Raw genomic sequence first — 26135 nt, 5'->3', positions numbered from 1 at the left:
ACCGTTACAGTTACACAAGTATACTAAATATGGTAGTTAGCATTTATTTAGCAACAGTATAGCCATCTGTTTGCAATTTCTTTCGCAATGAAATTATTTTGGATCATAATGCTACTGTAAACTTACAGTGCTTTTGTATAGTGGTTTGTAACTGCCAGTATATCCTTCAACCAACTGCAATAAAGGTTCCACATCGGAACGAAAAGATTAGCTATCGAAACGAAGAAGTGGCATCGTAGCGTCCACTGTATATATTTCTAATATCTGATCCTTTTGGCGTCGATTAGACGCCCCGTTGCGGCTACCTGAGATCATTGTGACATCCAGCAGATTTTAATCATGAAGAACCACGAGACCATTACATTCAGATACCAAAGCTGCGTGCCACGTGTAACGTGTTCCAAACGTAAATATCGGTTGATAAAATTAGAACATATAAAAGCTTTCATCGAGTGCATTCAAACAATCAAAGTGAAAAGTGATTTTGATTACAAAATGCTACCAAGGATACTGATGTGGATACAAGTGGCCGCGATTGTACTACTTTGTTGCAGCCATCAGTCATGTAGTATAAAGTTAACGTTGGACAGCTTTGAGCAAACGCTTGGTACCGATGTTATGTGGCTCGATCTGCGAGTGAGAAAGTATAACCGAACATGCTCGGTAATCAACGGTACTATTCACATCCTGCAGGAACATAACAACGACTATCGGGTACGTTATTTATGTTAGTATATGGTAAACTGATGTGTTTGTGCCTGGTTTGTGCTAATATATTTTATCATTTACAGTTTGATTTGGACATATTTTACAGTCGACTTGGCAATCAACAGTTCAACCATATGCCAATAAAACTTCCCAGCTCGGGAATATGTGATTTGATCGAACATATGTACGCAAACTATCGGGACCAGATGTCAATTATTGTGAATGGACCAGTGGAAGGAGAGTGTCCGATGAGAATACGTGAAATGTATATATTTGATACCGAATTCCCTACCGAAGTCATACCACGCGCATTAATTAGAAATGGACTGTGGAAGGCGTTAGTGAGGTGCTATCTCGATGAAAAGGAGATCATGAGTTACAATGTAGTTTTAAAGGCTAGCGATGACTTATAAGCCGCTTTTATTCTATCACGTTTATATAGCAAACAATGTCTCGCTATGAATTGGTAGCGAAACTGATAAAACAACGAGCTCTCGGAGTATATTTCCATACTCGGACCGTACTGTACATACTGTCAAAGTTTGACATTTGCTCTATTCTTCCGAAAATTATTTATACACCGTTACTATGGATACTACAGCCAACAAGCTACTGAGCTACTGAGCTACACTATCCCGATTCATAGATGACAGATCGACAATAAACAAGCGATCGTAGCTGTTTTTTAGCATTGTGTAATGGAATTGTTCTCGGAGCGAGAGTATGATAAATTTACTTAGTTAATTTACGCAATTGAATCAAACGTGGAATAAATAATTACGCATACGCAGTGTTAAACAATCAAACGATCCAGCAAATTGTTTGAAATTTTATCATTCCTCTGTCATCATCGTATATGTTATGGTACAACTATAGCTAATATAAAGCGGATTATATGTAATTGCTAACCTTCACTATCCACACGAACCGTGCCACCTCTTCCTCTTCTAGCGAAAAGATGATGAACGCCTTCCAAAGTCCCGTCGGTACGAACACCGGAATAGCGTCGGCAGGGAAAACCTTATTGATCGTATAAACATCTTGCGGGTAGATCGGACAAGTTCCACGCGCTGGCAGGTTGTAAATGTTTGTCAAATGCTCACTGTACTCATCGTGCAGCGTGTTAAGAAAATCGCATACTCGCTGCGAGGGTAGCTTCATCGGGTAGTGATTGAATTGCTGATTGCCAAGCGGGCTGTGGAACATGTCGGTGGAAAGCTGACAGCGAAGAGAAAAATTGGACACAGAACATTGGACATTACCTTTGCAAAATGCGAGGAGCTATATTACCACGTAGCTGTTATTGAGGATCGTCTTCAACGTGGTTGTGCCGTTCAGTACGATTGTGGTGCGATTGTACTTACGAACACGTAGCGTATGACCCATAACATCGAATCCCGAAATTTGGTCCGCATTTTCGAAATCGATTTGTAATCCTGGCGACAACGGTAAGGTCGTTATTGCTAACATAAACCAAACTTTCTGCATCCTGTATTCTTCGATTGTAAACAACAATTTGTAGAAAAGTTTCACCGACACTCAGTTTTATTTGTAATCATAAAATTAGTATAGCGTGTAAAGCACCTACTCATGAGTAGTAGCTATAAAAGTTTTTAAAGATAAACGTCACGATAAACTATGTACTATGGAGGCGTTCATAACCTGCATGTATCAACACAATGTTGTGATGCGTGTCAAATGGATACATTGCAAACAAACAAGTCGTACATAACCACTTCGAAAACAAATTTAATTGGGCATTAAATCAAACGGTCATTTTGAACAAAGTTTCCCTTATTATTCGTCAGAATTTGTGATACATAAATAAGATAAAACTGTAGGTAGTACGCACTATCATTTGTTTTTTTGTTGTTTTTCGTTCTTCTGTTTATTTGTACTTGTTGTAGATGTTTGACGGTCGTTATCATTTGTTATCATTATTGTTATATGTTCAATTGTTGTTGTCGAGGATACATTGGGGATGCTTGAACGGTCGCCAATAATAAATACAAAAAGGATTTATCCGGGACATCAGCCCTCACGGACGTGAACGAATGAAAGACCCCCAGATTGCTGACTTACAAGCTCGTCTGGACGCCGATCGTATGACCATTCAAGCTAATCTTCAACCAAAGGACGCCGGAAACGGCCTGTCCGAACGATTTCAAACGAATTCGAGCAGAACCAGTTCCGTTTCTTTTTTTCGGATCGGATCCGTGGGTCCACTGAACTTAACACTAGTTGCCACCATTAACCGTATAGTTATAAAGATTATTGGATTTCTACATATGGAGGCGCATGGTCTTGATCTTGGCTAGAAATAGGCCTTTGATGAGTGAAGAAACAGATCGTTCGACATCAATATGAATTTTATATATTATGCATTTGAAAAGTCTACATTTAAATTTATGAAGTGCTCTGATGAAGGTGTGTTCAACTCTTCGCTTAATCGCCTGATTATCTCTATTCTTGTGGTTTATTTATTTAGCTAGATATTTAGTTTGACAATTTAAACATTGAAAATGAAACAGTCCAAATTCAGGCTTATATTAGAATAATAAATTCATTAGCATTACTATAGTTTTGCATTTTAGTACACGTGAAGCTGTATACTTTTGTACAATAAAACCATTTACAATCCGATCACACCACTCCTATCCTCCGCAAACTTGTATTGAGCGAATCACGAAAAGAAATCGTTCGTCACCTTAGCTGTTATTTCGAATCGAACCATCTCAACACTGTCAATCGAATTAATAAGGTGTACCTTCCACAGACCTGGTGGAAAAAAGGGCGGCACCGCTTTGGTCGGAAATGCCTTATTGATGACGTAAATAGTACGTGGCGCGATGGGACATTCACCCTTTTCCGGCATGTTAACCATATCCTCAACATACTCACTGTAGTCGGCGTAAAAGTGGCTCATAAAATCACACACGTCCTGCGTAGGCAGCTTTACCGGATAGTGGTTGAACTGTTGATTGCCGAGGCTGCTGTGGAAAAAGTCCGTCGATATCTGTGAGAGTTTGCAAAACACGTAATCCATGACAAGCGGGAAACCCCGGAAAAAGGATAACATAACGCATAACGCAGCGTACCATTAGGCTTCGGTTGAGCGGTGCCACCACATTCAGTGTACCGTTGAGTGTTATCATTGTCCGGTTGTACTTACGAACTCGCAGCGAACTGTTATAGAAGTTGTACCCCGAGAGCTGCTCGAATCGTTCGAAATCTACTTGTATTCCTTGCAAGGAAATTACAATTAGTGCGAGTGTGAACAAGATGAACAGCATGCTGAAATAGACTGTCAGGCTTTGGTGCAATATGGTCATGAACGGGTTGCTTTAAATTCCGACTGCAACGTAGCAGCTTCTCCTCTACCTTGCATGGGTAATGCACGTTGATTATGAAGGTTAGATATCCGAACGCGGAGCTCTTGTACATAACACCTGATTGTCAATCATAACTACGATGAATGCCATACCTTTTTTCCGGTATGAGTCTGTTATTCGTTTGGCTGTATTCGCACTGTTTCATTTCAACTGATCTAGTTGCTAACATTAATATGGTGACTACTTTAGTTAAACTAATTTTGTGCCTAATGGCATTGGGAAGGACGACCACATGTTTGGAAATATTGTTCGAACAGTTCGATCAGTTTAGTGGATTCGATATAGTAGATATGAAACTTCGCGTCCGAAAGTTTAATCGCACTATGACGACACTGAATGGCACGATATTCATACAGCAGCCAATAGCAAACGATCTTGTGGTGAGCTCCATTTTAAACCTGCGAAAATGGCTGCATTAAAAACCCAGCTAACAATTGCATCGTCCAGTTTCACACAGATATGTTCCACAGTCGGTTGGGAAATCAGCAGTTCAATCACTACCCGTTCAAGATGCCAACGTGTGGGTTTTGTGATTTTTTCGACAATCTGCACAACATGTACGAGGAGCACATACACGACATTGTGAACGTGCCGCAGTTAAACGAATGTCCGGTGCGGGTACGGCAGGCACACATCCTCGATAAGGTATTCCCATCCTCTGTCTTGCCGCCATTTTGTCCAACAGGTTTGTGGAAAATTGTTATAAGTGGGTGGTTGCAAGAAGAGGAAAAGCTAAGCTACCAGATGGTCGTGAAAGTCTATGAGAATGATTTCTTCGGATAAAAGTTCATTGTAAATTGGGTGTAATTTGTTTGGATAATTTATTTTTATTCGTTATAATAATTTATGTCACGTTCGTCACTTAGTGTGCAGATTCGAATAGTGATAAACTAGGGAGACGTTTTAATATTTCTATACAATATGATTCATAATCGTGATCTAGTGCATTTATCATCAATATTTCGATTCGGTTGGTACGGATGTAAATTTCAAAAAAAATGGCAGTTGTTGGAATAAGAGAATCACCGTTTATTATTATTTACGTGTACGCATACGGTTTCAGTACTAGATTCATATTTAAATTATCTCAATAGGAGCTCTCAATAGGAAGAGATGAATAACATCGAAGAATCTATTCGTATCTGTCGTACGACATGACCTGTATGACAGTGGAAAATAAAGGAGACTATGCAAAAACATTTCACGTTAATTTTTACAGTTTATATGAAAAATTAATTTAAATGTTTTATATATTTTCAAACTCAATTTTGTGCTATGAAAACCCTTTTTTGCTAGCAACGTGTTGGTGGTTCTCAGTGGCGCCATCTATTGACGAATCGCAGAAACTCGCATCGTCACATGGAAGGAACGTCAGTTTCCATGAATATACGTTGCGAGTTTAAACTTCATTCATATTTTACAGGGTTTACACAGCCATTCGGTCATCGTAAATTCACTAAAAGTCGTCATCATCAGTCACTTTGCTACCGTAAACACACATGTAGGAGCATTACTACAACTGAATGTGGCATGGCATTCAAAAATACATGCACTTTTAAACTTTTGTTTACAGGCACGTGTCAAAAATCAAAACACGTGAATTTTAATCGTTTGCGGAAATGGAACGATACACGTCTGAAAAGATGATCAGACAATGCGTGTGATTCAAATGAAACGATAGTACATGTAAAGATTGTATGACGATAATGTTTAACTGTTTTGTATAACATTAGCGTTACCAAGATGGCGCACATCATTTGTGGAGACGATGTTCGCTTGGGCTTGTTGTTTGCTCTCAATAATGGCAGTTGTTCACACTGCCTTGGGAGTGAGAGCGAATTACGAGCGTGTGGAACAGTTGATCGGCAAGGAGTACATAAATTTTGATTTACGCATTCGCAAATTCAATCGCACTGCGGTGACTCTCAATGGGACAATTTACGTGAATCAACCAATAGATCAGTCGTTCGTGGTAAGTATTTCCAGAACTATCTGGTGGTATTTTTTATACGAACTTTATAAGCAGACGTCACCGTTCATTTTTGTTTCCAATAGTGCTCAAGCAACGTGTTTCTTAGCCGTCTGGGGAATCAACAGTTTGCTCATTCTCCGTTACACTTGCCAACGGCTAACATGTGTGAGTTTATGGACCATATCCATGAGGAGTATTCGACCGTCGTTGCAGATATTGTGAACTTTCCACAAAAATCCGAATGTCCAATAACTGAACGTACCATGTTCGTTAAAGATAAGTTATTTCCAACGGAAGTGTTGCCCACGCCGCTGTCAGTCGGGCTGTGGAAGATAGAATTCACTACTAAACTGGACGACGTTGACGTTATACAGCTAATGGCTAGCATCCGCTTAAGTGATGATTACTCGGGATTTTAAAAGCACTAAAACTTCGGTATGCGAACGAAAGCTATGTAAAGGAAAATTTAATTCACATTTTAAATAAAGGCAAATTAAAAAGTTCAAACCACGTGTATTATTGTAGGGACGTGTTTGAACAATATTGCAATTTTATGACAACTCAAGGGCATCTTACTAAACCACTAATAACTATAAATGATTCAGAAAGGCTAATTACAGAAAGTATTTCATTGATTCAGCATCGAAATCAATTATTAGTTTGCGTTAACTTATATAGCTAACAACCTTTTTTTCTTAAATACATTAAAATAATTATCTGAACAGTTCGAGAGTGTTGACCTATTAGGTAGGTATTTCCGTTTCAATTCAAACTATATTTGAATAGGCCCTCTACCTATGAAAAGAGATTTCATCGAACAAATGTATCTTCTTGCATTTACATTTAATGGTATAACTGCCGACAACATCGGCAATTACTCACTGCTACACAGTTGCCTTACATGATTGTGCAGAGATCATCCGCACGCAACACCGTTGTGATCTACATGATCATGATCGCATCACGGTGCACCGTATATATGGTACGTTGCACCAACTGTTAGCAAAACATTGACTGATAAGATGTTGGTTTGGAAGTACTGCTTACTGTTGTGCATGACAGCTGCCTGTGTCCAACCTTCGCTCGGTGTAAAGGCATCGTTTGAACGTTTTGAGCAATTTTTCGGACAGGAGTACATGGATTTTGATCTGCGCGTTCGCAAATACAACCGCACGGAGATGACACTTAATGGGACTGTTTACGTGAATCAACCCATAGACGATACGATCGTGGTGAGTAGTGCCCAAGAAACCATCGTTGCAGATTTTAGTTGATCAGAGATCCTTGTAACCTTTACAATCGCTTTTAAAACAGTTCTCAACCGACGTATTTCTCAGCCGTCTCGGAAATCAACAGTTTCAGCACTATCCGATGCATCTGCCGACGAGCGGTTTGTGTGAGTTTTTAGACCATCTGCATGAAGAGTATCCGACGTTCATTATAGATATTGAGAATATTGCACAACCAGCTGAATGCCCAGTAACGGAGCGAGCAATGCACATTCTGGATAAACTGTTCCCAACGGAGGTTTTACCTGAATCACTGTCGAATGGTTTGTGGAAAATGGTGATCTCTGGGACATTGAACGAAACGGTAATAATGCGCTATATGTTCAGCATTCGTCTGTCTGATGACTACATGAGTTATTAGGTGTGAAGTTGTCATTGCACGATTTCATCAATAAAAAACGCTAATCAATTTGTGAAAATGTGTCCACTTCTCCATGTATGGTAACTTTAACCTAGGTCAAAGTAGCAAATATGCTTATCCTTTATCCAAGAAAATGTCGTCGATTTTACTGTGGAAAATGTTGTAAAATCTAGCCAAGTTTCTTTCTTTTATTTTCAACATTTTTAGAGCGATTGTTGTGAGAGTGTGAGTATAATTTTATCCATGAAAAATTATTGAAAATCACTTTTATAAATCAATTCTTAGTATTATAATTGATTATTATCTGATTATTTAATATTCAATTTATAATTGTTGTTGGTTTCATCATTAATGTAATTTTTGCATTAACAATTTATCATTAACGAGTCTTAAGCAAGGCATTAATTAAAATAAAATTAAACGATGCATTTTTTACTTCTCTTAAAGCTTACTTTTTCGTTTTTACATTGCAATTTAATAGCGTAAAGAGCTCTTAAATGCACTTCAAACTAAACTGATTCGATTAGCAGGAGATATTTATAGTTTCTACTACCAACTTCCAACGAGCAGCGGAACAACTGCTTATCTTGTGTGCAATTAATAACACGTTACGCCCTGTGCAGTTCCTTTAGCGTGAGAAATACACGCCACAAAGAGTGATAACCATTTGCACTTTACAGTAGAAGCATATTTGCAATTGCACACTTTAAAAACGAATGGAATTTTGCTCTATATCCTTAGACACTAGAACTAAACGCCCTGATAAAGTAGCTGATAAGAAAGGACAAAAGTTGTATCACCCATTATAATAGCGATGGCACAAGACAAGGGCAGGCAGCGTTGTTGTTACTGTTTAAATTTATTCCCCATTCAGCGCTGGGCATAGTTTCATTTCAGCGCTACCCACCACCAATTCCCCGATCGATGTGCCGTTGCGTTGTGCCACTGCTCCGTAGCGGATTGCGCCACCAACCATTTGCCGCCCGAATATAGTCGGCAGAAGAAAAAAAAACCACCAGCAAAATTTGGGTCGTTTCCTGCACCCAAGAGTGCCGAGCAACAGTGGTAGCACGTGGGCGAGTAGTAGTGTAGTGCGATAAATCAAGTGAGCTAGAAAAATAATATCGAAAACAGCCTACTCGACGACTTTTCCACGGCGCTCGGGTTTCGGCTCTGTATCGAGCACCCGCGCCTCACGAGAGTGCAACCAAAAAGGTTGTTGTTGTGCGTCCGTGTGAGGAAGGTAGCGAAACGGCGATACAAGGATGCGGAATGTACGAAAAACTGCCTGCACGGCAATCGGTTCGGTACGGTGCGATTTGTTGTGGAACGAACAGTGGGTGGAAGGTGGTGAAATTCTCCCAAGGATTTTCGTTTCACCGATCGAATCGTTCGAACTCTCCACAAAGCGTTTTGGGGAATGGGTGCGCTGTGGATCTTTGGTCTTGGCCCCCAGAAAAAGGTTGTCTTATCGTTGATTGTGCTGTGATGCAGGCGGCTATGGGTGTGGAGGGGAAGTTAAGTTGGACCTTGTCCCAGCAAGCCATACCACTTTCGCTCAAGGTTTGCTAAAGTTCCTTCCGACTGGAGGACAGGAAGCAATCGTTCGTTCGACGCGTTGATCTACTTCTTCTTCACATTTCCTGTGTGTGTGTGTCGCAAATTGGAACCAGTCATCCGCGGATCTGTTGCTATGGTAGCTGAACGAGCAGTACAATCGCATCTTGGCTTTTTTGTGTTGACTATTGACAGGTATTTTTGAGGGTATTTTGCAGGAGCTGAAGATCTCCTAATTTGTAGTTTTATTTTTTTGTGTAAGCATAGTAAATGCCCCAGTTGAAGCTATGATATGTAGAGATTTTATAACTATAGAAGTTCATTTTGAGTGGCATTGTGAACTGATGTATCATCTTTAAAAATTAAAAAAAAAGTTTTTGGTATATGGTCTTATTTTTGTTATTGATAATTAGCCTTTGTCACTGAAGATTTCAATTAATAATTGTAACACACAATTAAGCTCCACAGCGCAATAATTCACTCAACAGCTACCAAAAATCGCCTGATTCGCTTTATAAATTAAGTGCAGAGAAGGAAGTCGATTCTGTGACTTTGAAGTATAAACGAAATTGCACCAGGATTCGACTTACGCTGAAATTCGAGTTACGCGGTTTTTTGCCGGGTTATAGCGGTTCGCTATAATAGCGTATCTCGCGAACTGCCCGTACTTTGTAGCTTTGTACCAAGAGTAAAAAGGTTATAAAACCTAATATCCTGCCATGGAGTAGTATTTGAAGTTGCGTTGTACAAAAAAAGAAGACCATGATACATGATCGAAAAACTGAAAATGATTAACTATACCGTAGTATAATGAGAATAAAACTTACAACTGTTGAGCATTGTTCCTACTTGAAATAAAAAATATCACCATTCTTTCATCAAATTTGCCATAACTAATGTTTTAGTGAATGATTTATTCTAGTGCAGGTGTATATGCTTACAAAAGGAATGCTTTAAATCTATGTCCATCTTTCCATTAATGGTAAATTTAATAATCGTTGCAAACAAAGGGTTTTAAATTAAGGATTGAATAAGTTTCATTAAATAATTCATTCATTGTTTATTTCGGGCCTAATAAATATTATGAAAAAGTGAACCTATTTGTAAAACGTGCTTTAAAATATGTTTTCAAAAAATTCCCTTAATAAAACATAATGGAGACGTGTCAGACAAGGTACGTTATTAAGAACAGTCAGTATAGCTTCAATAAAATTCGACTTGTAATGGTTCGTACGCAACCACGGTTGGGATAAAACTTGCAGGAGGTTTGTCATTTTACAGCAGCTTGTTTTCTTAGCTCCTCCGCACACAAGTGCGAGCATATCAAATATTGAGCAGTGACGTTGGCGTGTCTTCCTTCTCATAAACATGCCCGTACCATGCTTGCACTATGTATAAGTGTTAGTTCGTGGTTGTTGTTTTTTTGTTTAGCTTTCACCGGAGACGACAGCATAAAGTGTATGCCAAATAAAAAAGAGAAAAAAGGTCAAAGTTTGCCGCATCCTTTAAGGTGTACGGGGCACTATTCTCAAACCGTCGGTATTTCGCTCGAAACTCGGGTCTCGGGTGGTGCTAAGTAACGAGAAAAAGGGAAAAGGCTTAGTTTCTGCACGGTTTGTTTTTCTTCTAGCACTTTTAAATCCATTTCGCTACCAGTGGACGTGTGTGTGCGTGTGTTTTTTTCTTCTCTCCATTTTTCTTCAGTGGCCTACTGCTTTACTAGCGAACATAAAATCCCGAATCCCCTCGGGAGGAATGAAAGATCAGCAACTAAAGTTTCCGATCGAAACCTCCCCTGGGCTGATGGTGAAGAATTTCAGGCATCCACCGGTCGTTTGGTTTTCACCGTAGGAAGGACTTTTTACCAGGACGCTAGGTTCGGTTACTTTCCCGATTAAATGTTTTTTCAAAATTTCCACCATTTTCTTCCACTCAATGCTGCCCAAATGTTGTGCGCATCGCATACAACCCGAGCGAGAAAGCCTTTTGCGGGCCCGTAGTGTTGCTGAAGGTCTCAAGGTTAGGGTGGATAGAATTTTTCATAAGATTTTCCAGTTTTGCACGCTGCATAAATTGTTAATAAATTTTAAGCTTAGAGCCATGCTTTTTCCCACCCGCCTAAGGACGGCGTTGCATTTGGGTCGCGGTGAGCCCGCTGGTTGTGGAGCGCTCCCTTTGCTCAAGGTACGGTACGGGGCGGTGACGATGCAAAGACGTGACGAGGTAGAATGGAGGCCAGATAAATATTCTATCAACGCTGCAGCCCTTGTGGGATCGGGTAGGTTGAGCGATTGGATGAAAGCGGAAGAGTGGGAATGGTTTCAGCTGGAGTGAACTAGCTGACTATCTCGAGGCACCATGGTAACGCCAACGTGAAACTAAGCCTCGTTAGTAGCTAGCTAGCGCCAAAAGGGGCAGAGGATTCGTTTTTCGTGCCTTGAAGGCTTTCAGGCGCTGACGCCTAAAAGTGCGCTTCGCAATCAAGCGGGGTGGGTGGTTCGGTTGAGGCCATGCGAATGCTGAGCATGGGAAAAGGGGTATTTGGGAAATACTGGAGCGGATTGAAAAAATGATTTCCAACCGACGGTAAGGCAATGTGATAGCAGCATCAGCAGCAGCAGCAGCAACAGCAGCAGTGAAAGTTGTTTAAAATTTCATGTGCAAACGATTGTATTGGTAAGGACCCTGGTACTGGAGGCTGCACCGCGAGGCTGCGGCTGGGGCTGGCGGCGGAGAAGGCATCGACAGTACCACTTTGCCTATTCACTCTTGAAAATTAGTTTTCAGGGGTTGCGGTGAAACCGGAATTTTCATTCCATGCCCGACGCAGGCCCGTCGAGTTGCCGGGGAAGGAGTTGCGTTTGTATGCAGCGGTTGCGGAGGTTGTGAGGCAAACGGAAATGATGCCGGCTCTAGAAGTGCCCGAAAGGCAACGGAGCGGCATCCTTTTCTGGAGGGGGGTTAAAGGGTCGGATAGGGTGGAAAGGAGGCAGGAGGTCGAAAGGATTCCAATGTTCGGGGAGGAAAATCGGTTCCCTAGCTGCAAGTGGGAACTATGTCAGTGGTGTGTACTAGTGCCGCCGGTTGTACCACATGCAAACATCGGCTATGTACACGGCGGTACGGTCACACACATACAACCGTGGCGCTAGCAGGCCGAAGGTATGGGGCCACAGATGGGCCCATGCCTAACTAGCGTAATGGTGGACAATTTTCTTTACGCGCAGTGTGTGCTGTTGTTTGAGCTAATTTCAGTAAACGGAGCATTGGGCGTTAGGTACTGGTAATTGAGCTTTAATGTAAAATTGTGATTTTCGGTGAATTTCACTCGGCTCAGCAGCACCGAACCGTTTTGTTTGCGACCGGGCCTTGCGAAACCGGGTGTAAAAATATTAATGGGACTATTTCGGGCGGTTCCTTTTTACTGCGCCTAAATTGCTGCAAAGCAGTTAGGTTTTGGGGATGTAGCAACGAATGCAGTGGTGGATCGTAAATTGTAAATGTATGATGAGCAAACAATTAATTTCGTGTTTGCTGTGTGGCAAACAGACAAAACGATTATGGGAAAAGCTTTCTCGATTGATAAATTGCAATCTTTTACATTTGAAATGTTTCAGTAGTCAGAAATTTGGAACAGATTCGATTTCTACTTGTAAAGTGGAACGAATTCCAGGTCTACTTTGATATATTCCAGTTCAACTTAAGTTCAACTGACATTAACAACCTTCGAGAAAAGTGAGAAGATTTCCCATCTACGCCTAGGTATTTGAGTTCAACATGAAAATAATCCAGAAATGCTTAAAGCTTTACCATTTGCACCCAAACACACTGTGTGTTTTCTTAACCAAATTTTAATATCATTTAGCAAAATCAAAACAAAATTGGATTGATTTATACTGAATGTAATGCCTAATTTTTTTACTTTTACTTAGAAACAAATAAATTAGGGATTAAGGAGGCAACTATAAGAGGCGAATCAATTGTTTTGCATTATTTAATAATTGCTAGGTATGATTGAACTATAATTGTTTCCTTAGTGGTATCTTTTTGGTTACAGCAAGCTATCACTTCTTGATTAATTTATGTATGTTAATTATCATGTAACACAATAAGCTGATTTTTGTTACCAACGAAATATTTATCGCTCTATCGTACTCATTTAAAAAACATCCGCCCGGTGCACCCAGCAGCAATTGTTCATTAAATTCTGCTCATTTATTACAACACCTCGGACAGCAAGCTGACGGTAGCGTTTTATTAGATGCTCCCACTGGTGCGTGTGCAAGCGGGAAACTCCCGTCGATAGGCCGTGTGTTTTCTTCCCGGGAGTAAAACGAAAAGGGGGACCCAAAATTACACCACATCCGCACCGGAGTTGCATTGAATTATATCCCCATTACGGGCGGCGAGGCAGTGAATCCGTTTTTATTGCCTTTTCCGGGCGACCGAACGAAAATTCCAGACGGAAAATCGTTGATCCAAACGCCCGACCACCGCACCCCGGTCCGGTGTTTCGTGTCCCTTGCCGCGTTGCTGTCGGGAACGTGCTCGACCGACTAACCCGCTCTCGGGCAAACGTTTTTCGTGTCACACGCACCGTGTGCATGCCCTTCCCGCTGTGCGTTGCGCTGCCCCAACTCCCAGTGCAAACGCTTCCGGCCTGGGTACCGGGTGGATTTTCATCTTACTGCCACAAACAACCACCCACCACAGTTGTAGCTTTCTTCGCTTGCTTTCACTCACTCTCCTGCGCTTGCCGGTTTCTGCTGCCATTGCCATCGCACCCGGATCGGGTGCCGTTTACCCATCCTTCCTCGCCGAACGATTTCCCTCACCTGCTACGCGTTTGTCGAATAACACCCATTCCGTACGGAACCACCCTGTCCTGTCCCCGCCAACGTCGAATGGTGGGCACCTTTTTTCGCTTGCTCGGTTAAAATGTATGTTTTCGGGAAAATTTATAGTCTTCGAAAATTCGCTTCCAGGGACCAGGGAACGGCGCATCCGCTCCGTTTGTGCGACCTACCGAACTACATTGGGCGGTCGGTAACGTTTCCCATACCATGGCGCGCTACGTGATAAGACCACGGTGAACTGGTCTGGCTCTTGCATCTCTTGCTGTTGGCTTCGATCCCAGCAGGATCCGGCACCGAAATGCTTCCCATTGCATAGTGTGTCATGCCGGGGGCCGGCTACATAGCCAGAACCACTACGGCAATCACTCACTCACACAAGCGCACCCGCGGTTGGTGGTTGGGAAGCAAGTACATAAGACAAACCCCTTCCTTTACCGTCCCCAGCCCGAGTGAGGGCACGGACGGTGTGGCTGGTTCGGACGGGAGGGGAGAACGCCAAAACCAAGCGATCGAAAGTGAAAGTCTGCCCTTTGTCGTGCGAACGGGAGCAGCAACCGGGCAAGGAAGGCCTGGTTGGGTTGGAAGGACGAAGCTTCGTCTCCAGAATCCCCCGAAGGGGCCAACCGACACGGAACGTGAGAAAGTGAAAGTGAACTTTTTGGCGCCATCGCCATGGAGCACAGCAAGCGGGAAAAAGCGGGAGCCTTCGGAAAAGCTTCCCTTGAAAACTTTCCTTCTTACGCAAGCTCTTTCTTTCTCGAGGTTGTTAGCAGAATCGTTCTCGCCCTTTCTCTCTCACTCTCGCTCTCTCCCTCTCTTTCTCTTTCTCTTGCCAACCTCTTTCGCTGGGGCTAGTTTCACTTTCACCGTTGGCAGTGACGTTGAAGCAGGAAATGAAAAATGTCGCCTCCCCGATGCCATTCCAACTACCCTTCCCTGTTTTCCGAAGACTTCATCCTTCGACATCCGGCCAAGACATTTGCCAAGAGCGCTTCGTTCCCAAGACGCTCGTTGTCTAGCAGTGCTCGGTCTTGGGGATACCGGCCGGGCACACGAGCATTGGCGGTGTGTACAAAACGGACGGACGTCAGTTCTTTCCATCCCACCGAGAGGAGACGTGCTGCAGAGAGCACTGCAGCAGCAGCAGCAGCAGCAGTAATGGCAGCGGACAGTGTGAGGGCAAAACTTTTCCCATCGGAAAATTGCACAGGACACGGGAAAACTCGCCGTCGTCGTTCTTCGTCTGCGTCTTGCTCCGGGTTTTTCGATCGTTAGTATCGTGTGTCTTGATGCTATGCGTTGGTTCAGCGCGAGCGCGTGGGGTGAGGTTTTGAGAAGTTTCGGTCTCGGTCTCGGGCTCTGGATGGACCCGATGGTGGGATGAGTGGGCGGATGCGTATGCGACCGGTGTCTTGGTGCGAGTTTTGCGCTCGTTTCGCTTTCTTGAGCGTGTGCGGATGATTGTTATTGTTGCGGATGGTGCGGAGATCGGTGTTGGTAAAGGACGGCCTCGATAAAACTGTCATCGTTTTTCGCATCGTGTACGCCCTTGCTCTGGACGTTGTTTTATTTTCCCGCGCTCACCGGCTCGGAACTATGGGAACAATTTAATGGGCTACTCGATGCAGTTACTTTATGGGATTAATTGTTATGTAATCAATTTGCAATAAAACAGAATGCCTTACTCTGTGTATGTAGCAAAGGAAATGTATAATTGTTCTATTAGTCGTCTAAAAATGGTTATAGTGGTGTTGGTTACAAGCTTTAGCTTCAATCGTCATGCAACGTGACATTTTGAATGTTTGCGCCTAAATGCATGCAATTTGTATATCAAATTAATCTAACTCGCAGTCGCATTTGCTAAATAAGCAAGATTAGAGAAATTATTAAAAGAATAGTAGAAGACCTAAAAGTCGTGAAGACATTTTCTCCAAAAACTATTTTCACATTTTAAAAGAGTTATATTGGGTGTAACAAGAAGTTCAGTATTGCTTTATACTTTAAATGTATTTAAAACCTGTTAAAGGATAGTACGAAAATAATCATTAAATTCAAAATATTGTAAAAAGCATACTAAAGACTAATAGCAGTCTTAAAGCGATTTAGTCCAATTAGTTGGACCTTCTCAGAACCCAAACAAATACGTATGATCGTATAAAATTCGACTTTATGATAAATCAATAGCGATGACTATTTTAAAACTCCTATTTCTGTTAATGCTGATTTATATACCAGCAAAAAGTCAGCATATATTGAATGTAATCAACATTCTATAAAGTACGGTTTGAAACCACTGATTTTTTTGGTCGAGAGATCTTGCTGAAGGAAGTATTGCTTTAAGCAAATATTTTCTATTAAAAGCAGCGCAATTCAGGACGAATTTGATAACTTATGATTTATGTCCGAAGCAAAGTTCTTTTACCCATTGTGTTTATTTGTTTCGCAGCGCTGGCTAGTCGTCCGAGACGATTCCGGTCACGATAACGGCAACGGGCGGGCCCCGCGTGGTGGTCGGGAGTCGAATTTCCTACTTTTCCTTCACCGGGCAGGAAAACGCGTAAGAACTGACAAAGCAAAACGAAGCACGCTAGTGATGCTGGTCTCGCTGTTGCTGCTGTGCATCTCAAAAGCTGTACCCATTATGTGGGTCACCAACGGGACACGAGAACCCTAGCGGGTGGCAGGCACAACGATGTACTAGGCGATGTGAGTCGTTTTTTTTTGGTATTGCCGGGTGAAAATATCGGCCAGGAAGCAGGTTTTGTAGGTGAGTAGGCTGCCGGTGGTGAATCGGGGAAATTTGGGGAAATGGGAGGAAATTTAGCAAGGGACAGACGAAGCGTGGCTTCAGTAGGAAAGAACGAGAACGAACAGAGCAACATGCTTTCGAACGCAAGTAGTAAGATGTGTTCAAGTGGATGGCCGAAAAGTTGTCGCTCCGAAGCGGAGACTGGCTTTCTTGCGTTTCCGTACCGACTATTGTAGCTAGGCTGTCCTTTCAGGTCCTATTTCTCCACCCCCTCCCTCCACCCTCCCCCACCCATAGTTCTTGATCGTTCTGGTTGAAAAACGGAATGGAATGATACATCGGAGCACCAGCGTAGCAGAGCGGATGTACGCTTGAAGGATGTTCCAAATACATTTTGTAGAAAATAATGTACACGGACGACAGTGTCACATGATGTCAAGTGTAAGGACGCTCCTGAAAAAACGAAAAGAAATCAACCCCATAAGATCCAGGGATGCATGGACGGAAGATGATGATGGTGAAAAACTTTAGATGAAATCAACAGCATACAGCACACGGTATGGAGCCTTATCGCCGTCTTCAAGTGGAACAACACTGCAACTAATAGAAGTTATTTATTTTGTGTTGGAGTTTAGATTTTATGTTAAAGCATGCGCGTTTGTTTGATGGCGTTTGATTTAAACCTGCAATTAAATTTTACTATTTGAGGATAGATTTATGTGTTTTATTGTCTAACTTCTGGACAAGATTTTCTAAAATAGACGCTAGGGATTTTTGTGTTTTCCGAGAAGCATTCTAAAAAGTTAAAACGGTTTTAAATTGCTCCTTTAAAATGCTCCCCCAAAAAGCAACTCCCCACGTGCGACGCAAACGCTTAATCGAATTAATCCGTTTTTGGAAACCCCTTATTGACGTGCCAATGTCTCAGGCCCCATCATTTTAATCAAAGCCAACGAGCAGCTCCTCAAGTGTCTCCGGTTTTGTTGGGGCATTTTTATGTGGCCAGCCATTATTTCCCACTGTCTGTGCGCTTGCCGCTTGCTTTTGTTATGATTGTGCCAAAGGTATATAATTTATCTCTGCCCGAGATGGCGCGCGCGCATCCATCTAACCGTCCCCGAAACTATTGCTTTCCTGCACAGTGGAAATTGGAGAGACTGGTGGCTTGAAAATGGGCTTGATCGAAAGTTGATTCGATAGGGAAGCTCGCTGGAAACAATGGTTAGGATGGATTTAAAAACTACATAACGAAACGGAGGATTGTTGGGCGAGTGGGACGAGCAACGGTGGAGAAGCTTGGTGCGTGTATTTACTTCAAATCCCGCACGCGGAAGATTCTTTGTGATTGTCCTGACAGGACGGATCTTCTGGGCTCTAAAAGGCCGGTTGGGGTGCGGAAAAGGATTAGTCTTTGAGGGGAAAGATTCACAAAATTCATCTCGTTTCCGATAAATTTCGGCAAATCACTAGCTAAACGTTTAGAGCCAAACCACCTTAGTAACTGTGCGAGAAAGGAGGAAGGATAATGCATCATACATACATACCCAAAATCGAAACCTGTTACCCGATATCACTCAGCATCGCCGTGTGTCTCACGGGACAAAACCGGACCGAATGGCAAGGACCTGGTGGCAAAGCAAGGTGTGCGCGTGTGTGTGTCCCTCGAACAATGGCTAAAATGCCCAACCTACGGTACACGCTACATGGTTTCGGTCTCTCCATCTCGAACGCTCGTTCAATCAAGAGCATTTGCTCGAGTTTCACCAGGTTAGAGCAGCTCACGCACGGCGCTGAAGGGCATCCACGGCTGGTGGATTGTACTGAGTCAGCAACGTGTATACCGTTCGCTCCTTATGCGGCAACCATTCGTAGCCGGGGTTTCGGTCCGCATCCTTTTCTAGCACGGATGCGGATGGTCTGATGGCCGCCCTGAGTGGGTGCGGGCCTGGAAAATCATCTTCTATGGTACTTCAAAAATCATTAAAATGTATATAACTACCGGCTCGTAGACAGTGGTGTCGGGAGCGAGGTGTGACGAGATCCTGCATCGCTCGTTGCCGTATCCTTACGCATCCTTACATCCGCTTCCACTCGAACGAACAATAACGCATAGCGGAAAGTTGCTGCTGTTGCTGCTGCTACTGCCTTACATCATCCACCATCGGGATCGTTTTTCACCGGTGGAAACTTTCACCGACGCTGCGTTCGTTCCGGTGCCCCTTTTGCCCTCGCTTCCGTCCGTTAGCAGCTGTTGCAAAATCCTTTCCCTAGCACACCTTTGGCAGTACAGGCAGCGACGTCTCAATCTTCTGCCACGGTGTCCCGTGTTTGCAATGATGATGATGATGATGATGCACGAGTGATAAGAAGAAGCAGGTAGAGCGAGCCAAGCAATCCCCGCACAAAGGAAAATGTGTCGTGCCACAGTCTACCATTCGGATAGGGGGACTATGTACTCACGTTCGAACGTCAGCGTCAGCTCGCGGTGGGATCCTGAGTGCTGGCACACTCATTCCAGGCACGTGCTGGCAGGTCGATGGGGATGTTGCATGTACACACGCGGGACCATCCTTATCAACCGTTCGTTTGGACTAGTTTTTCCCCCGAGGAGAACCGCACCGAGAAGAAAGTACAGACAGTGCGTTTCGCCTAGGATAGACGAAATGATTTGTACGGTGGCTGGCAGGTGGAACGTGCAAGTGGCGAGGCCAGGGCGTTAGTCCGGGAGAAAAATGGAACTCAAGATTCGCTTCACATGAACTGGTGATTAGAATCGTTTTCGGGAAAACGGGCAGGCAGCGGGTAGCAGGCGTGCCCTGCTGGGAGCATGGAGTGAAAGTGAAACGATATATAATTACGAAGCGATGCGTTGCTATCGGTCAACGGCTGGCGTACGGCCGGGACAGTCGAGTGGCACGGGAGGAGCGTGGTCGTTTCCAATTACGATAAGGGGCGCATTTTAAATTGCGCGTAGCCTACGCTGGCCGGGGCGGTTTCGGAAAAACATTGCATTAAGGACGTGCTTTCGCGGGGGCAGGTGGTAGAATTTAATGTACATTATTCTGTCCTTAGAGCTTGCATAATGTGAATTGCAGATGATGTTGAACAGCAGCAGAATACGGGGCATCTTTCCTTCGTCGCACAGCACATAGTTAGGTTTTATAATGTTATTTGAAATGTGTTTGCAGCAAATTGTAAAAATTTGTACAGCGTAAACAAATTGCACCTTGTTCTTATTTATTTATTTATTTATTTATTCATTTTATGGTATAAATAAAATAATTAACAATGTATAATTCGTGCATTTATTATAGTACGCTAATTTCAAATAAAATGAATTTTAAATTCTACAAGTCTTTTTCGCTTGAAATCTGGTTTGATCTGTTATACATTTCGAACTGAAAATAATTATTAATAATTGTCTGAGCTTGTTTTTTAAATAGAATATTCGTTTTTTGATATCTATGCGAAAACTTAAAAGCAAATTTGATATGTAATACAATTCGCTGAAGAAATAAAACTCGTTACTGCGGTATGAACGGAAGAATTTGAAATGTGTTTCTTTTGCATAAATTTAGGCGCATAGTGCAAAATGATCGAGAATTTTATTATTCGCTGCATTAAATTTGCCAGAGCGAAGAAAAATGATTTGTAACAAAATAAATAGACAATAATGTTGTAAAGAATTTTGGTAAAATATTTTGTTTATTTAAAGTTTGAAGGGTTCAAATAGAAAACAAAACCAGATGAGTGTTTGTCGTTTATCAACTTTAAACAACCGAGTAATGATTTATGCTACGACCACTAAAGTCGGAGCACGGTACTGGTTGCATAGAATGTATGTGAAGTGTTTGCTAAGAAGGAAGCTGGTCATTCTATTGTTGGGCCCGCTGGATGGGTACTTCGCGTCCCCATTTCACGCAATCACCTCAATGGTACTTGATCTGCACAAAAATTGAAAGATGCTTGACGCACTGTTCGCTTCATGCAAATGAACGCAAGCCGAGCTGAAGTGCATGGGTATGTGGCTGTGTGGGATTCTAGTCACATTAGGTTGACAAATCACTGGGATGTTCGTTTAGTTTGATTCTTATAGTAAATAATAATTAGAAGTGGAGAATATTTTTGAGGATGTAGCAATGACTCAATCCTTGAAAATAATGGAAAATTTGAATGGCTTTGCTCTATTCGCATATTATCCCTCCCTGTAGTATGCTTGAAGGTACAAAGGAGTTAAGAATACAGCAGAAATGTAGAATATTTAAAACAAAAACCATCGAAACCCCTTAACCACAGTATGATTGAAGCAATTTCCGGTTCCATTCCGCGCGGAAGCGTATCGGCTCCGATACGCCGATATTCATTGGGCATCGCGAATTAGACACGCAAAAGAAAGCCAAATTAGTGAAGCGGATGGAAGTGTGGTTCAGGAGAGAGTGTACGAGGGCCCGAAATGGGCAAAATATCATCGCGATTCATTTGTTCTTTACCCCCGTGCACGGTTGCGAGATGTCCCTGGGTCCTTTCGAGCACTTCAATGGTGAAGGTATGCCGTGTTTTTTTTTTATCTTTGCTCGCAATATATTGCGCTACCTCAGGATATGATGATGATGTTTTTTTGTTTTGGATGGTTAGAAACCTAAGTGGGAAAGGGTTGCGCTTATAGCTGGAAACCGGAAAACGTGGTTTGGGGTACTGGCAGATAATAATGGTTACGGTTGGTGAAACATGAAACGGATATCCACCGAATTTCGGTTGGGCCGGGGCCTTAAAAAACAAAAAGGGGCATAGCATTATCCCCGTTCTAATCGAATCGAAACGATTCCGGATTTTCTCCGGCGTCGTGCGGATTGTTTCGGTCGCTTTCCTTTTGGCCGCGCGGTGTGTTTGTTTTGTTGGATGGTCTGCCTGTTTTTTTTTGCTGCTGTTGCTGATAGCAATGCGCGAATGCACGGTTTTGGTCACACGTTGGTCAGGCGAGCCTCGGTGGTTTTATTTTCGGTGTATGATTATCAAACAGTGCGCTTGATTGGGGAGGAAAAGAGAAATTTGGTGAATTCATCACGTTCTGGTTTGAAGCTCAGTCAGGTACAAATGATACAATATTTGTTATTTAAATAGAACGACCGTATTTCGGAACGAAACGAACGGTTTCTCGAAGAAATAATAAATTAAACAAATTTCTATTGCGTTTCCTAAGCTCGACTAGCTATGAATATTTGCACAAGCGTTGTTTGTGTCGAAAATACATTCCTGAACTAAGGTAATAAGATTTACTATCTCACTGTGCACGCACGAAAGAACCATAGATCCTTCTTTCCATTTTGTTCTCCACGAAACAACTTAAGAGAAAAAAAAAAAAACATTACGCGATTTCTTCGCCGGCACGCTCATTCGGCACCAATTTTATTTATTCCTTTCCATTTGAATGTGCACAAAATTAGGTACTTGCAGTGCGAACCCCGATCCATGTTTTGTGATCCTTGATTTGAATGTCTTCGTCCCGGTGTTGGGCTATGGGATAACACCATTCTGGAAAGGTGCAATTTAAGGTCGTGAGAACTATTTTGCGCGAGAAACCGTCACCGTTGCGCGGAACTATTCGAGAAGTGCGAAAACTGTAGGGATAATGTGGTATGATTTTATTTTCTCTCATGGGCTAGCTCTTAAATTTGAGATGCTTCTTTGAGAAGTTTTGCTGCAAATCAAGTGCGAAACAGGTTCTGCAACGGCTGTTTGGGGTTGCTGTTTTTTTACCATTTCCTTTCTGTGTTCTGTTTTTTTTTGTGTCATGCAAATTCTTGTTGTGATTTTCTACACCGAGAAAGATGGATTTTTTACAGCTGAAAGGATGCATTTGTCTGATGATAAAAAACGAACATATTTAAAAGTTCGTTTAAATATTAATTACATATTTGAAATAAGGTGATTAAGTAGATGGGAAATGCTTCGAAAATGGACAAATTACATAGAACAAGTTAAACTCATGTCTTCCAGCATTTAATGTTGTATTGTTTTAAACTCAATAGTCTTTATATTTTAAGACAAGTATTTATTCATTTAGTTATTTAATTTTTATTTTTATTTCCTTATTAATTATTGTTTTATTTAATTATTTATTCACCATTCAAGGTGGATTACAGCCGTTGCAAAAACCTCCTCATGTATTCAACGATCGTGAAATAAAGAACCCGAGGACTCCTAGTTGATAATTTAATTTTGGAATTGAGGTACGACAGAGCCGGCCATTTATATTACTATCGAGCTACATCTTCATGAAAATAAAGCGAAATTATGCAATTTTAGAATGTATCAGAAAAGTATGATTCTCTGCTAGCTTAAGACAAAACTTCTTACCACAGGTTTGTTAGCACGTGGATTACATTGCCGCCACAAACGCTCTTACAAATATCACATCATTGGCGTAATATATCAGAATGCAATACTAACAGAAACATCACATCTCGATCCGGTCATTTACGTGCGTGACGCTTCGGGAGATATGGATGAGTACCGACCGGTGCACATGTGTGGAAAATTTGTTTTTCTCACATACTACTACCGCTGGCGATGGCGATGGGTATTCTGGCAGGTTGCTCTAATCGTTCCGGCCTGTTATACCAGAATGATCTTTGTACCTTCGTCGGTTGTTTAATGACATTCTAATCGAAAACGCATGTGGACAGGTGGAAGTAGTTAGGTTTCTGCGTACGGTTTTGCGTCTAGGCACCACCGCCAACACCGTGCAACGAACGAAACCAATGGGGGTGCAATGACGTAATTTTCCGGCGAAAGTCGTCTGGGAAACGGTTCGATTGTCAGCTCCGGGGCAACCGTGCGCGTACGTGGAACTACGCTAGAACGTACGAATTTCTGCGTAGCCATAGTAGAAGCTTCGGTGAAGGAGAGGCTTGTACGCATTGTACGATTGCTGTTTCGAAGAAATGAAAGCGTCGAAATTGATGGGCGCTCGAAGATGGCTGTTGCCACGGTTGTGAGGCAAATGAATTGCATTGGTTTAGCAACCAATTAAAGTGCTACAAATCATCGGACCCTTTGAAGATATTCTCCATCGAATTAGATTGTCGTTAACCGTGTAACAGAACCTTAGAAGTATAAAACTATTGCAAGAATTTCCCAAAAACAAACACAATTTACCATAAAAAGACGATAAATCTTATCAAGCATGGTGCTGGCATAATTTCATTGTTTGTACCGTTCGGTGTTGAATGGTTGCGCTAAGCAAATGAAAAATTATTTTCATTATTCGAAAGCCAGGTCTAGCGTCGTAATGGCAAGCAGCGGTTGTAATAACCCTTGCGTGACATACCCTTCGCATTTGCGTGCAATCGCGAAATGATGAAACCGCCCCGGGTAAACCATAATCACGGCCTTGCGGTGGCGACCGCATGTTTTTCCCGCTTGCATGAGGGAAATAAAACTAAATGAGCCTTCCACGCGGGTGGATCGGCAGTGGGAGTGAAAGCTTTCTTTTCTAATTCCACGGAATCGAAGCACCTTGTATTAGAAGAAGCAATGGCGCGTAATATCACACCACGGAACTGGTCTATCCGCCGTGTGGATCATTGGGTGTGTGTTTCGGTGCCCGCTTTTCACGTATGATTTGAAGAGCTTCTGCAGCACCCATACACAGCAAGCAAAACATCCAAGGATTTTTGTGCCACACCGTATCTGCCGGTGCGTTTCGTAACGATGCGTACGATGTTGGTGGGTAGGTGCGCGGGTGGCAAATCTTATCCGAAGTGAAGTTAATTACACTGATGAAGTGCGTAACATGTTTTTAATAACAGTTAATTACTGTCACATAAAAGGAAATTTCTCCTGTTGCGACAAGATTGTACGAGACGTTGTGCAATGTAGAGCGGGTACGTTATGATAAGCGAATTGTACCTTCGTGGGAATTGCAGCTGGCAAATGGTTTTCTGGGACATACAATCGGAAATTAAAGCTCTGAAAAAAGTAGCACAACCAAACCGCACCTTCTATGTCTGTTTGGACCAATTTTAGGATGTTTGGTACCTTTCCAATGATGCGGTAATCGTGCCGGAGCTTGGGAAGTCCAATACGCACCGTATGTTGAGTTTATCAAGAAAATATTTTTTTATTGTTGCAGTTCCTTCAATATCCTGCTATCCATATGGTGCCAAAAACCTTCTGAGTATCTTCCACTTGGCTATCTTCCTTGATTATCTTCCACGCGATTAAGAGGTTACAGTCGGTTTTAGGCAACACTCAAGGCTTTGAATTATATAAGCATACTTGGACTATAAGTTTCGTATAATGACATCTTCGATCTTTGTCTGGGCAGTCTCCTCAAACTATAGAATTATCGATTCTCGTCTCGCGCTCAGGTGTTCCTTTAAGCCAAACCCGGGTGGAATTATATACGGCTTCAAAGGAGCGATCACCTATATGTTCTCAAAATTATCACCTAGAGTCGCGGATAGTCCGTGCTAAACAGTGAATTAAATAAAGCTCTTTAAAAAGGGAAGGAATGCAAATCAATTTGTATGACAAATTTTCAACATTTATTTAAACAATAAATCTTATACAATTCTATACTTCTTTGTTGCTCCAAGCAAATGTAGTCGGTGTAATTGTGGAAGTAAACATACCTGCTGCGGCTTTTGTAAATGTAACACACATTTGCAATATTCGGTGATAACCACGGTGAGAGGTGAGATCCAGCTTAGCAAAAAGTAAAACAAATTCTATTCATAAATCGTTTTAAAATGATTTCCAACATTCCTGATGGAAGCAAGTGTAGCAGAAATTTGTGCATAAACAACCTGAAGAAACGTAAAATGTTCCGGGCTGCTTCCCCAAACTAATTAATTTACTTTTTATTCAAAAAAAAAACAGTGTGACTGAATAATGCTACAATGTGTATAAGATGCTATTTCAAATAAATTACATACGTTAAACATACTCTTTTTTAAATGGGTTAAATGGAATAGAATTGAAGTGCCAAGTCAAGTGTTACAACACAAATTAGCTTCTTATACTTTTGTTAGCATCATACCGTACAGAAAAGTAAATGTAAGCAGGGTTTTCTTATTCTCCGTTAACTTCTTTGACAAGTGGTTTCATGCTGAAAGTTGCTCCACATGCCTTCATTACAAAGACGGTCATCTGCAACATGCTTATGTTATTCGGACCGTTGACCATCGCATCGAAGCGAGCCAACCGCTGGCTTGCAACTCGTTCTTATTTTATCCAATGCCTGTCCG

At 42.1% G+C, this 26135-nt stretch overlaps 5 protein-coding genes and 1 pseudogene across 5 annotated transcripts; 4 read left to right on the top strand and 2 right to left on the bottom strand.

Moving 5' to 3' along the window:
- Positions 1 to 495: 495 nt before the first annotated feature.
- LOC128300643 (uncharacterized) lies at positions 496 to 1121 on the top strand. The gene is made up of 2 exons (XM_053036771.1): positions 496 to 714; positions 792 to 1121. The coding sequence occupies exons 1-2, from the start codon at positions 496 to 498 to the stop codon at positions 1119 to 1121; spliced, it is 549 nt and encodes a 182-aa protein (XP_052892731.1).
- Positions 1122 to 1599: 478 nt separating this feature from the next.
- LOC128305091 (uncharacterized) lies at positions 1600 to 2196 on the bottom strand. Its single transcript, XM_053042383.1, has 2 exons — positions 1999 to 2196; positions 1600 to 1926 (listed from the first exon to the last, which is right to left on the bottom strand). Exons 1-2 carry the CDS (start codon positions 2194 to 2196, stop codon positions 1600 to 1602), a joined length of 525 nt encoding a protein of 174 aa, XP_052898343.1.
- Positions 2197 to 3391: 1195 nt separating this feature from the next.
- On the bottom strand, positions 3392 to 4001 carry LOC128300642 (uncharacterized). Its single transcript, XM_053036770.1, has 2 exons — positions 3807 to 4001; positions 3392 to 3724 (listed from the first exon to the last, which is right to left on the bottom strand). Exons 1-2 carry the CDS (start codon positions 3999 to 4001, stop codon positions 3392 to 3394), a joined length of 528 nt encoding a protein of 175 aa, XP_052892730.1.
- Positions 4002 to 4273: 272 nt separating this feature from the next.
- On the top strand, positions 4274 to 4883 carry LOC128300638 (uncharacterized). The gene is made up of 2 exons (XM_053036765.1): positions 4274 to 4480; positions 4548 to 4883. The coding sequence occupies exons 1-2, from the start codon at positions 4274 to 4276 to the stop codon at positions 4881 to 4883; spliced, it is 543 nt and encodes a 180-aa protein (XP_052892725.1).
- Positions 4884 to 5901: 1018 nt separating this feature from the next.
- Positions 5902 to 6491, top strand: LOC128300637 (uncharacterized). Its single transcript, XM_053036764.1, has 2 exons — positions 5902 to 6072; positions 6156 to 6491. Exons 1-2 carry the CDS (start codon positions 5902 to 5904, stop codon positions 6489 to 6491), a joined length of 507 nt encoding a protein of 168 aa, XP_052892724.1.
- A 402-nt stretch (positions 6492 to 6893) lies between these two features.
- LOC128300631 (uncharacterized) lies at positions 6894 to 7722 on the top strand (annotated as a pseudogene).
- Positions 7723 to 26135: the final 18413 nt, after the last annotated feature.

Source organism: Anopheles moucheti, chromosome 3 (genome assembly GCF_943734755.1).
Source record: "Anopheles moucheti chromosome 3, idAnoMoucSN_F20_07, whole genome shotgun sequence".
Taxonomy (NCBI): domain Eukaryota; kingdom Metazoa; phylum Arthropoda; class Insecta; order Diptera; family Culicidae; genus Anopheles; species Anopheles moucheti.
Note: the sequence above shows the minus strand (reverse complement) of the source record. Positions and strands in the feature narration are given on the sequence as shown.